The sequence below is a fragment of the Idiotropiscis lumnitzeri genome, chromosome 3, assembly GCF_059441095.1.
Source record: "Idiotropiscis lumnitzeri isolate Australia: NSW breed Sydney's pygmy pipehorse chromosome 3, RoL_Ilum_1.0, whole genome shotgun sequence".
NCBI classification, from domain to species: Eukaryota; Metazoa; Chordata; class Actinopteri; order Syngnathiformes; family Syngnathidae; genus Idiotropiscis; species Idiotropiscis lumnitzeri.
In genome coordinates, this window is record NC_142393.1 from 113595 (window position 1) to 126633 (window position 13039).

Here is a 13039-nt window from a genome sequence, read left to right on the forward strand (position 1 = left end):
ATCAAGACCAGCTCTGTCCAACTTGCAACGAGTTTATTGGAAGTAATTGAAGTATGCCATTGGTTGAATGCGGGAAGAAGTAAGTGGTGGGCTTGGGGGTAAAAGTGGGGGTGGGTGGAGGGGTCCGAGACCTTTGGTCCATTCATTGTGTGAGTGGGATTAATTAGTGGGAAAACGACAAAGAAGAAAAGGCACTTGAGTTTACGGATCTCTTAGTAACTAGATGTCCATGATGCCTAACGTGACTATTCACATACATTTATTGTATATACAGAAAAAAAAGGAGCTAATTTGAGTCACAATCTCACAAGGGTCATTTTGTTGAGGAAAGGAAAGGTAAGGGCTTTAAGTTGAACTGGCATAAAAAGAAGTCTTTGGCAACAAAGTAACATTTCTGCAGTTTGCACTCCCCAAATCAGACATGGTTTTCGAGTTGTGATAAACACCAACAGCAAAAATGACAACTTTAGCCAGATACATGAATCGGGTTTGGAAACGGTGCCATATTTCAAATTGCTAATTAGCTTAGACTGCTAAATGCGGCTAACTTCGCCGCTACCACCTGAGAAAACATGACATTATATTTCTCTTCTCCAAAAAAAAAAGCCGATCGATGCGGCAAGAAATATCAGTGAACTTTGTTATTTTTCTATGAAGCTAACTAGACGCTAGCCGTAGCGTGATGACTTGCCAAAGTTGTCAGTCAAAAGATTCCAATGCAAGGCATATTTAACAAATAGTACAAATTACAATTGGGAATTCAAAGAAATAATTCTTCAGTGGAAAAAAAACATTTTCTCACAATTCTTTGTTCGATCGAGGCCACACTGAAGCTTCCTCAATGAGGTATCTGAATTGTATTCCTTCACGTTTTGCTGGCAACACAGAAGCTTAACTCATGCAACACAAAAACAAGAGTAGGTATTAAAACAAGGTAGGTGCGCATATTTCATCAGTTATTTGAAAATAATTTCACTAAATCAAGTTTTATAAACAAGCGTAAAAAGCTGTCTGACAAAAGGCAACAACAAAAGGCATGAGGAAGAAAGTTTCACGTGATGGTCAGATGGTTTCAATTCCCCCAAAAAAAACACATGAGGACATGTCCCATACTTTTTATTCATCAAGTTACAAAAAAAGAAAGCAAATCCTGCTCTACAAAAAAAAAAATGTCATGACTTTATATCAGGCAGGGTCATTTCATTTCATACAGCTTTTTAGCATAGCAATTTGTTCCAACCACAGCTCACCAGGTGTGCTGTGGGGAATTCTCCAATTTATTCATCATTTATTTAATGATGCATTTATTACAAAAAAATAAATCCCCACTAGGGACTAAGAACGACAACTAAACACAAAGAGCAAAAAAGTGCAAGTAATTAAGCCCCCTTAAATCATTCAATCAAGTTTGTGACTGCCCACAAAAGCCACAAGATGGCAGCAACGTACAACGCTTTTCTTTTAAGTGAAGCTCCTACACAGACTAACATTTCCTTGGCACCGAGATAGGAGTAAAACAATACCGTTTTCTTGTGGCAAAAAAAATAAATAAAATAAAAGTATTGCTTTGACTGGGAACCAGCAATGAAGAAATGAGTGGAGAGTCAAAAATGGAAGCCGAGCGGCCAATAGCTTCACTGTTATTTATCGTCATTCGTAATTTATGCCAGCGGCCTCAAAATAATGACCTGTAGTTCCACTAAATGGCAGGAGGTACAAATAACCTGTGTATCCGCATTTTGCCATTCATACAACACAATATCTTTGTGTTGAAAACAAATATTTAAAAAAAGTTTGAGTTCATTGAAATGTGATGATTTCAATGTATGCAGTAGATCTGTTTTTATTTGGTTTGCCATGACGTTGTTCCGCCCCTCAGCTCATTAAATGTTGTGTCTAGCCGATTCACAGTTTAGCAACAAACTACTGTGATTGACTTCTAGTGAGCTAAAGCTAATGCTAATGCACACATTCTCCAGTTTGTAGCAGCTCAGCATTTGTGTCAAACGCTTCCTTTAAATGTTGATGTGGTGTCATGAATTCAAAAGGGAATAAGAAAAAGGTTAGCAAACGTAGGTCGACTACCATTGCAGTGCTGGCAGGTGGACGGTAGATGAGCAGGAAACACCTCACGCGGGTCGGGCCTCCATGAACCACTCGAGCCACGACGCATGAAATGCGTTCAGGTTTGAAGGATGAACGCAACCGTGAAAATATGTAAACTTCTTTTGGGGATGGCGGGCAGTGTGTTCAAAGTAAAGGGGCTTAGAGCGAGCGCGGGGATTCCAACGTCAAGGGCAGGCCATCCGCGGAGGCCTTTGAGGGAGACCGTTGTGAGAAGCCGGCTTTTGGTTGGCCGCCGACGGGGCAGACGCGGCGGCGGCGTGGGGCGCGCCTCGAGAGCCGTTCGAGGGGCCGCGGTAGCGTCCGGGGTTTCGCTCGTGGTTGGAGCCGCTGTTGTAGCGCTGGCTGCCATACTGAAAGCCTTGTCCCTGGAACGTGCGCCGGTTGCCTTGGAAGATCTGAGTTGCACAATCACAATGGTGTCTTTGTCATTGTGGCATTGCGCTGCTTCGTGACACTTTGTCGCCACAAGCAGGTCCGACCTAATGCTCAGTCTTGGCGTGTAATGTATGAAACAACTCTCAGAAATGACTCGAAGAAGCGAGGAGGTCTTACGTGGCCGTTTTGCATGCCAACATTGCAGCCATTTGATTTGGAAACCTTCTCACCTGTTTGGCCGGTGGGGGACGGAACTGGCTGGGGGGGCTTTGTGCGGGCGGAGGAGTTTCCACAATGTTTGGGCTGGCCACGGAGGACGACGTGGAGCTGCAACGGGATCGATCCGAGTAAGCCGTCCGAGGTTGGTAAACTGGCAAAGCAAGACAAGAGACGTGGCAGGTTGAGAAAGGCCTTCCACACGACTACATGTCAACATTTATATTGGCGCTCTACTTCCTTTTCTACTTGTGTGACAGCTAATGGAAAATACAGCTTTTTTTTTCAACCCTTTGCCATACAAGGTAAGAGAGAGCTTAATTAATCGAGCCTTTTATTGTTTTGAATGGATTCAAACTAGTGAGGTTCATCTGGAGCCGTCACCAATTTGTGAATTTAGGCTCGTCTGTACAGTAAAAGATTGTTTCTCCTTTAAACAGTAACATGTTGGGCTCAAATGACCAAGATTATAATGACCAGATTTTTCGGACAGTAAATCAACGAAATCAAGAAAAACACATTTATGTTTTTTTAAATCCAAAAAATAAATAAAAGGGAAGATGATACACATTTGTAATGCGTAATGCTAGATGACAAATGAAGACGCCAACAACATATCAACGCATAAAAGTTTCAAAACAAAATCAATAGTCTATTCTAAGTCGAGAAATCTTTTAAATGGCGCAGACTTACTGAAAGAGTAATTATGAAATAGTTCTCACACATTTGATAGACGACAAATATCGATGTGAAATGTTTTTGCTTTAAAATGAAGAAACTTGCTTCAGCTTTTATAATGAGTTTTCATATCAAGCACCCCAATGAAAATGTTAAAGGACGATAAGATGGTGGCCTCCACTTCACTTATCTGCTTGTGGCAATGTGTTGTTTTGTCGTTCGACGCTTGTCACGAGACAGAGATGTTTCTGCTGAGTAACGTTTTGACGCATTTTTCATCACATGCATTGAATAATCTTTCAGGAGATGCAAACAACTTCACGCGTCTTCAGCTGCTCAGACTTTTTTCTCCTTTTGAGTGTCTTTCCCTTCATTGATGGCGTTTATGAAGTGTCCAATTGGTGAACCCGACACTTTCAGAGAATGTATGCACAAATGTAAAGCGCTTTGTTACAGCTCCAGCGGTTGTGAAATGTGCTATTTAAATGAAGTTGGATTGTTTTTTATGATTAGAATTATTGATTATTCTCTATTTGTCCAATTTGAGAGCAATAAGTATTTGTTAATAAGACTTCTTATTCTGCTCCGACAGATCAACTCGTTCTAAAATCAAATGTTATAAAGACTTATGTGATTATAAAATGAAGCAAACACAATCTCATCCTCACTTTAAACAAAAGCTCTTGGCAATCCAACAGTCTCAATATGAATTAAGAGCTGAAGTTTTTCGTACAAAAAACTGTTCAAGAAATTAGAAGGAGATGCATTTCTGTTGTTTGAGAGAAATATTGAAATGACGCAAATCTAGATTGGAAAATTTGTGACTCACTAAAAAACTAGTTGGCAGAGCCATTTTTGAAGGTTGAAATGACTAACAAAAATGACTAATATTTTTTCCATTTGTTTTACAATCATTTTATAGCTTCCGAAAATAGATTACCACTATTAAAAAAATGGCCAGGCTTTAGCTTCTGCCTGTCACCAACATTTGTTTACATTGTGGAATGCAGTGAATTTCAAACTAAGGCTGTAGCTAATTTGAGTTAGCCATGAATCTGATTTGAGGATTTTAAGGTGACGACAAACGACAAGGAGGCAGGGCCGATGCCAATTTTTTACCAGATCCAAATTGCGTGATGCTCGTCTTCAGAGGTTCCAGATCGAATGTAAATCGGACAGCTTTGCCGAGGTCCTCGTCGTATTTGCGCTCGCTCACAAAGTGCTGCAGAGGAGAACGGTGACGGATGAGAGTGAGCGCATGGAAAACCGAAACAAATCGTCGTCGCAGAGCGAGTGAGGTACCTTGATGTCGGCCCGCAGTTCAGTCAGCTGCTCTTCAGACATGGACGCCGATTGGTCCGCTAGCCGGCGGAGCTCCTCGGCTCTCTTCTGTCGGGTGTTCAAAATGGCCGCTGAAACAACAGCAGGGAGGGAACATTTGATCGTCAAACGAATGTCGGATTGTATTTATATGCGTTGACGTGTGGCTGTCTGCTTACGACACAGTCAAAGTCCGGGGCATCAGGATGTCATTTGGAAACCGGTTTTGGTCGGTCAACACTGACTTTGCATTCCATATACGACATGAGCAACACATCAAAAGCAAATAAAATATCCGCTGCGAGTGCACGGTGGTGAGAGGCTGTGGACGCTCACCCATTCATCGTGGCTGAGTTTCTTTAATTGCATTCCCAGAATTTTCCTTTCTTCCTAGTTTCACATCAGTACATTCTCAAGATAGCGCCGAGGCCGTGCTGACACCATTCAATTCTTTTTGGAGCAATTCTCGATGGCCGACATACTCGTCTAACACTAGACTTGTTTATTTCTAGAGGTGGCCATTCGTCAGTGGTTCTCTGCAGTCTTTCAGACCCGCTCGGTCGGTCCGAGTCAGCTAATCTGGTACCCCCGTCACACGCAGCCACATAAAAAAAAAAAAATTTAAAGTCTGGTTAACTTTTCGGTCCTACAGACCACATTTTTCTCAAATTTCCCCATTGTGGGACTAATAAAGGACATCTTTCTCTTTTTTTCTACATTATTTGGCCGCGTGTGTGCTTGTTCGGCGCCTGCGTAACATTGAAATGATGTCGTGGATGTCGTTTGGCGGCAGGTGTGGCTCACGGTGGTCAGCCTGAAATACTGACGGGAAATTAGACACAATTGACGATGCCCACTTCTGTTCATAAACGCGTTGCCGTGGAATGCTGTCGGCGTCTTCGTACCTCCGATGCTTCTCACTCACAAAAACTACGACCTGCGCTTCCACAACAACACTTTTGATGATTGTCCTGGAAAGGCGCCAGACTTGCCAAAGACGGCCGGTCACAGTGTGAGTACTTACTGGCCTCGGCTTTCACTTTGTCCATTTGGGCCAGCAGTGTCACTTCTCTGTCCATTAATCTGCAAAAGAAGAAGAAAATGACTCAATTGTCTTTCAATTGACAAGAACAAGAGTCAGCGGCACGCACGTCGTGATCACGTGATCAAACGTTGTGCAGTACGATGCTACGGTCGAGTCCGGTGCAAGTCACAGACGAGGACTGGCCCGGACGTCCTTGTTGCCATGACAACAAACGTGTCAAATGAAACGGACTTGAAATCCAGCTCGCGGACCGGTGCTGCGGGTTAACTTGAGCGCGCTTCGGCGCCATGGCAAACGGCATTTCAAATCAAACGTACTCGACATGTTGTGGTTGTTTTTAACGTCTAGAAAATGGGACATGACTTTGCAACAGCGCGATGCGGGATGGGTGCAAGCCTAAGGTATTTTTTTCAAGGACACTAAGAGCTTTCTGTTCAACCAAATTTGTTGGAAACAGGAATGTGCCGTCGTTCGTCAGGAACTGAAGCACATATTTGTCTGAAAACAATTCAAAACACAATTCTTTTCTGTTTTTTTTTAATGTTGCAATAGCGATACACAATTGGCCTCACGTTTCCACGAACGCACTGGCTTATGAGAGCCCCAAAAAATGCGCCGACAATTGTTTGAGTGCACGAGATTGGACAAATAAAGGCTACAAAAGTTGTCTCTGCAGATAAAGTTTGCTAGGCAGAAATTTACACACGTGGTCTGGAGCTCAGCAAAAGTCTGCTTCATCCTCTTGAGAGATGACGCCATCTCGTCCTTCACCAACATCCTGTAGCGAGTCAGCGAAACGGCGCACCGCTGCAAGTCCTTCACAGAGCGGTCGATGTTGGGAGCTGAGCAGACACATTCAAGTTGTCAAAAGAAGGAAGAAAAGCTCACGCGGTGCATGTGGCCTATCAATGAGTGGAAAAACTACGACCAGCAACGCGTCTCTTTCATGCACTTAACCGCATTGTTGTTAATCAACCGACATCTGCTTGACAAGTAACTCGAGCGTTCGGTTCAGTTACGACTTCACATCAAAGGAGACGCGGTCTACTTTTCAGTTGTGGAGTCAGAACTTGCCAATCTTTTTGCCTGCAGACGACCGTGGTTGACTTTGTCCTTCGAGGAGTGCCAAGGCAGAGTTGTGACGTGAATCTCGTGCTTTGTTGCTTCTAGGCCCCCGTTGTGAAGTGTGCACGGTCGGAGCGAACGGCGGACTCTCCGCTTCTGCACCTATGGGAGGATCGCACATCACAGCGGTTGGTTTCACATGTCTGCCATGTTTGCTTATTAAGCACAAAAGAAAGGTACTACATAAAGTCATGTTATTAGTAGTATTTTTTTGGAATGTTTATTATTATTGTGGGTACTTTAAGCTCAAAATGGCCTTTGATTAGTATTGCGCCTTGAAATCGCTTCACACTGCCGTCACATCGACCCGCTGATAACGTCCCATCAGGAGCAACCGTTAGTTCAGCATCTTGCACAAGGAGACTTTGACAATGTCGCAATGGCCGGGGGATCGAACCCACAACCTTTGAGTTGGTAAACGACCACCCACCCGCTGAGCCACGCCGCCCCACACAAAACACACAAAAATCGCACGCAAAAAATAACAAAATCGCTGCGTGTGTTTTGCTGACCAGTGATTTCAGATGTCGTCAGCTCGGAGTCCAGCTCCGCCGCGTCTAGGGAAACCGAGTCGAAATGTTCACTCAGGGAGTCAAGCGACTCCCCCTCCGCCAACGCTCCGCAGGGGTGGAAGCCATTGGTCTCGTCCTTGCTCTCCTCCGGCGGCGTGGCTTCGGACGGGCCCGGTTCGGCAGCAGCGGCGGCGGCGGCGACGGCAGCCTCCGGCTGGGGTTTGGCCTTCTTTTTCTTATTGGGCTGCAGAATATCAAAATATCCATGTCAGGGTGCTTGGTTGAGGTTTGCGCTTGTCAAATATCAACAAGACAGGCGGGATCATGCAACCCGCACAAAACTCAGAATGTTTCACACTTGAAGACGGAAATGGCTTTGCTTTATTGCTTTTATGTTCCATTAAGTTAAGTAACGACTGCTTGTTGCGGACAAGAAGGGAATCCGCAATGATGATTCGCTGGCAGTTCTGCAAGCTGATTCATGAGCGCGAGGTGCGCCTACCTTCTTTTTGCCAGTGACGCTCCACTCCTTCAGGATCTCCACTGCACTACCTGCAAAAAAGGTGCGACGGAAACAATGATGGTACAAAGCAAGAATACTTTGGATATCGTCCGAATGCCACTCGGTGCGGTCATCATGTGAAACAAATTAAAAAAAAAAAACAAGAGCGACAAAAGAGGAGGTGTTTCTTGTGCTTAATAAAGAGCAGGCATGCGTTGTGTTCATTGTCACGACTGACTTGGTTCCAGGCTGGTGGAATTGCTTAAAACAAAGCAAACTGCATGTGGCTGCTGTCATACTGCATTTGACGTAAAAGACGGCGTGCAGCCACAGAGGCAAGTCACTCAACGGGGGATTTCACATTCAACATTTTTGAGGGAAGCTGAACAACGGACGTCCTCATACCTTCCAAGAATGCTTGAACAGCCTTGTCAACGCAGTTCTCAAAATGCTGCAACACCAGAACAATCTCATTGTTGCTTTTGTTGGGGACAACTGCCCTCACGGCGCTGATCTGCACAAGAAAATGGAACTGATACACGGGACGGTTGAAAAGTGACGTCGTCAAAACACGACGGCACCACGCGCATGTTTCACAACGCCACCCGAAACTTCTTAATGTCATTTCGATGCCATTTTTGTGATCCAAAAGATTCCATTTTTTTGGGGGACGGGAGTCAAAATGCACTCCCGTGTCCGAAGCACACTTGAGTAAGCTCTGCACTGCTGCGAGCCCAGATAGAACAAACACCAAAAGTTGCAACAAGAGAGATATGCAAAAAAAACTCTTTTCTGTCATATACGTGCAGCAAGAGCTGACGTGTCAAAGTCGCACATCAGTCATGACAGCGTCAAAGTGAAAAAGATAAACAAGCTCAATAGAAGAAAACTTGTTAAATGTTAAAAGCCGTCAAACTGTAACATCAAATGCCACGCGTTGCCCGACGACGCAAACATGTCAGCAACACACTTGGGCTTGGATTCCCCCCCCAGGCTTATGCTCATCAAAGCAGACTTTTTAACTTCAACACTTCGACGTCCAAATGCTCTGGAAGTGTGTGAGCGTTGAAAGCAAACTCGGCACCATTGCGCATTTCCACAAGTCGCACCTTTTCCTTCATCCGTTCTGGCGGGCTTCCCTGCGACATGACCATCTTCAAGCGAGTGTCAAACACCACACCTGAAGTGTCTGAAATGAGAGCAGGAAAAAACAAAACCTAATTTGATTACGCAGCACTTGGGAATGAAGCAACAATTAGAAACAGTCCAAGAAAGTCGGCTCGTTTACTCCACTGGCTTGTTTGTGTCAAACAAAATGAAAAGTCTTCACGGATTTGATTTCAATCTTAACTGCCAACACGGTGAAAGGGAAGTCCAAAGTTCAACCGATGATTTGGCGATAGGAAAGGGAGGTCCAAGTGACACGAGAGCTACACGGCCAGCGGCCAGGTCACTGTTACTTGTTAGGCCACACTCTTGCACGCGCGTGTCAGCTGCACGCGCACACTCACCCTTTTGGTTCTTCTTGGCCATGTTGGCAGCCACAAGTTGGCAGACGGCTGCAATTGCACAAAGGTGAGTCGTCAACTTGCTCAAAACAACAACTTCAAAGCGCTGCCTCGGTTGTTCAAGTGGAGGCTCCAAAGGTTGGACAGAGGGGTTACCCCCGCTCTCCCCCTACTTTTCTTTGAGCTCGTGCTGAGACGGAGGAAGTTGTGCAGCCTCACGAGCTGGCCAGAAGCTTGCAAACAGGAGAGTCAGTCGGAAGCACCACCGTCAGCTCCGCCAAAGACGCGACTTCACTTCCTGGTGGACCACACTAATCTGGGAGGGGGTAGAAAAGTTGGTTGGAAATCATTTAGCTGCATTTGTCTCGTTAAAAATTTGAAATAATTATTGTGAAAGTCCTCTATTAGTGCTTCTGCGTCCAAGGAGCTCTTTTCTCGATTGTTTCCTCACGGAGCCCCTCACAGACGCAACAACACGGCTGCAAATAGAGGCGTTAGTATGTTACAAACGCACAGTGTTGCCAATTTTGCGACTTTTTCTGAGAGCTCTAGAAGCTATCGTTCCAAAATGCAACTTGCAACTTTCGCATTGTTTTCTGAATGTGCTTTCATCTTTTAAAACCCGTTTGAAGCAAATTTGGATTCTTTAGCTTTCGACTCAACATGAGACTGTCGCTGTTCTTCTGGTATCTATTGTTTATGTGTTTTAATTTGTTCCAATTTCCTGCTAATTCTATAACACCAAATGGAAAGCGCTGGGTTCCAACTCCAGCTGAAATGCGCTCTAGAAATAAAGTTGGATTGGATTTTTCAAAGGCTCAAAAGACACACTGGCACAACTTAACAGGAATTAATCAGAAGTCGAAAAACGTAAAGCTAGTTTTCATTACATTGTTACCTTGTATTCTGGAAAACAAAATCTACATTTTGAGATTGGCTTAAATCAAATTTTGTGACGTTTGTTGTGTTTAAAAAAAAATTCAGACTGTGGAGGCAACCTCAAAATGGGCAGTGTGTTTTGGAGCATGTTCAAGGTTTTCAAAAAGCATTTTGAAGCAGCTCAAAAGAGAAGAGAATTTGGTGGCTGACCAATTCGCAGTGGTAGGAAGTCAGGAAATAAAAAAAAAATGAAATAAAAAGTACTTTGTGGTGTCACATGTCCACCCAGCAATCAAAACGGACACAACTTTGTTTGCCTTGTAACAAGTACTGTCGCAATAAGTGATTGCTTGTTGTGAGGAAAAAGAAAGCTAAAAGCTGCATGCGAAGGCCAGTCAGCATGAACACGTGTGCACGCACACACACACCAAGTTGGGCATCTTTTGCTTTCTTTGCAACTTTCGCGAGAAGCCTGAAATGCACTTTAATTTTTACAGGGGCAATTCATTAAATGCACTTTAATTTTTACTGGGGCAATTCATTTGCTCATTGCTGAACTTGTTGGTGGGTGCACATTCCCAACTGCGGAATGCCTTTAGGTATATTTCGCAGTTTGCTGTTTTCCGACAAATAACTGGATGGCGAACTGACCAAGAGGTCCTTGAAAATCCCGCAGGAAGTCCACATGTGTGTGACACTACAAGCTGAGAAGCCACTTCTCTGGAAGAGATTCTGTTTGAAGCCTCATACTAGCAGGCATCACCTGTTTGACAGCGTCTCGCTCTCATGTGCGTCAGCATGTGCATGATTAAGATGACAGTTAAAAAAAAAAATAAGAAAATATTTGTAATTAAACCTGGATGTTTATTGGTCAATTCATGGTCACCTGTTATGAAATTTGCTAACTTCCTTGCTTAAAAAGGGACTGAATCATTGAATAAAATGTTTAGTTCACCTAAAAAACGCCAAAGTGCATTTCAGGTTCATGAGGAAATTTCCCTCCAAAGCCGATGATGGCGAACTTTTGTGTGGATTGTTGATCAAGTGGGCTGCTGCTGCTCCTGCTCGAGTCGGAGCCAGCAAGATTCGGGGTGTCTGCTGCATGATGAAGAACGAGGAGGATGAGATGCAGGCGAAGGGGCTGGGGAATTCTCAACGTTATAAAGTGAAACCTTTCAAACGCATAGTGAGGCATTCACAGTCAAGACAACGTCTCGAGACTGGCCTGAATGACTGCTAAGTTAAACGAGTCGTTGTTTGAAGGCTAGTAAGTCCGAGTAAACCAGGCCCGGTTTGGAAAGCGGTACAAAATCGCTCAAAAGAAAATCTTACATTCTCCACTTTCACGAACACACAAGTGCAGGCGAAGCGAACCAAAGCGCAAGTCGAACGGTGACAATTCCACGTCTAGCGTGACAAGACAGGTAACAGTCGTCACAAGTTTGTCCAGTGTCGCCGACACAAATTATTAGCTTTATTCACGTTTGTTTCACATCAGCAGCCCAACTTTAAAAGTCCGCAGCAAAGCTAAACTAAGCTTAGCCACGATTAGCTTAGCTTGCTAGCTTTAGCAACGCCGTGTTAGCATTGCACCGCAACGACCGCAATTAGAATTATTAAAGCCTTTGCCGTAACATTTCCAGCAACACACCGGCGATTATTTGCAACAGGAGTACGCGAATCGACACCATATTTTCCCTTCTCCAATCAAATATGAACAGCGTAAAGCTGCTTTAGGTAGCTTGAAGCTAGCTTTCCTTTTTTATGGTAAAAGAAAGAAAGAAAAGAAAAGCAAGATCTCCATCTATTCATTAAGCAGTTGACTTCGAGGCGAGTCTGTTTTTCATTTAAATGAATAGGCGTAAACATACTAGGCAAGTAGGCAAATAGTAGTTACGTTACGTACTTGGTGATGCAGAAAAAAAGGTAATAATTATGGCACGGATGAGCTCAGATTCCGAAAGCAGCCGACTTGGGAGCAAAGCGATGAGACGCTGCTCTGACGTAGGTATGCTTCAAGGGTCTTCAGGGTTGCCAGGTTGGTTTTCGGGGTTGCCAGGTTGGGAACGAGACGGGACGCTGCTCCTATGTTGGTCTACGTCAAGCATCTTCGGGGTTGCCAGGTTAGAATCATTTAAACACGCCTTTATTAATCATTCACGCTACACTCCAAAAGGTGACAAAAGCACCAATTGTTAAAAGTTGTTTTTTAGTGTGTTCAGAAATTTCACTAATATAGTAAAATGGAGACCTAATAGTTATAAAATGTCGGTGATTCTTTTTTTTGAGGGGGGTGAATAGCGTTCCTAATAGTTTTTCAATAATGAAATATTGAAACAAACAACGCTGCAATGCATCTAGCAATTTAAATCTATTGGCAATAAAGGCATTTATAGAAAGAAGCATGATCAATCAACTAATACTTGAGGATAAAGTCAGGCCGATCGAAATATCATATATCGGGAAAGTTGAAAAAATATTGCTATTGTGGGATCAAATGGTCTTTAAAACATAAAATACTGAGTAATTATTGGGGGGAAGCTATGGATTTGATTTATTTTGGGGGGTTATTATATCAAATGCAACTGAATTGCTTATTTGGTTGCGTAATATTTGGGATAGTGGCCCAAACAAGCCCCTTCTCTTTTCGTTCTTGAAAAGAAGCTCCACTTTATTGTATTTGATCGTGTTGTTTTGAGCGTTTGCCCCACCAACTGAAAGGTGACAGCCACGATGGGCTCCAGCACGCCCG

The 13039-nt window shown here is 43.8% G+C and overlaps 1 protein-coding gene across 2 annotated transcripts; it reads right to left on the reverse strand.

Annotated features, from left to right (window-relative positions):
• Positions 1-1099: 1099 nt before the first annotated feature.
• On the reverse strand, positions 1100-12330 carry spats2 (spermatogenesis associated serine rich 2). Of its 2 annotated transcripts, XM_088291760.1 has the most exons (14): positions 12194-12318; positions 11243-11385; positions 9412-9724; positions 9010-9089; positions 8306-8414; positions 7901-7950; positions 7399-7642; positions 6836-6988; positions 6468-6603; positions 5741-5799; positions 4699-4808; positions 4516-4618; positions 2733-2872; positions 1100-2522 (listed from the first exon to the last, which is right to left on the reverse strand). In XM_088291760.1, the coding sequence occupies exons 3-14, from the start codon at positions 9431-9433 to the stop codon at positions 2292-2294; spliced, it is 1437 nt and encodes a 478-aa protein (XP_088147886.1). In that variant the 5' UTR covers positions 9434-9724; positions 11243-11385; positions 12194-12318; the 3' UTR covers positions 1100-2291. The 2 variants fall into 2 exon arrangements, with proteins under 2 accessions (XP_088147886.1, XP_088147885.1); XM_088291759.1 differs by lacking the exon at positions 11243-11385 and having other exon boundaries at positions 12194-12330.
• Positions 12331-13039: the final 709 nt, after the last annotated feature.

Excerpts from the sequence above, each read along its gene's own strand:
- spats2 (XM_088291759.1), bottom strand. The coding sequence starts at position 9,433 with ATGGCCAAGAAGAACCAAAAGG. Across the intron at positions 5,800-6,467 it reads TTTGCTGAGCTCCAGACCAC|ATTAATGGACAGAGAAGTGA; the intron begins GTGTGTAAATTT and ends CTTCTTTTGCAG. Across the intron at positions 4,619-4,698 it reads AACTGCGGGCCGACATCAAG|CACTTTGTGAGCGAGCGCAA; the intron begins GTACCTCACTCG and ends TCTCCTCTGCAG.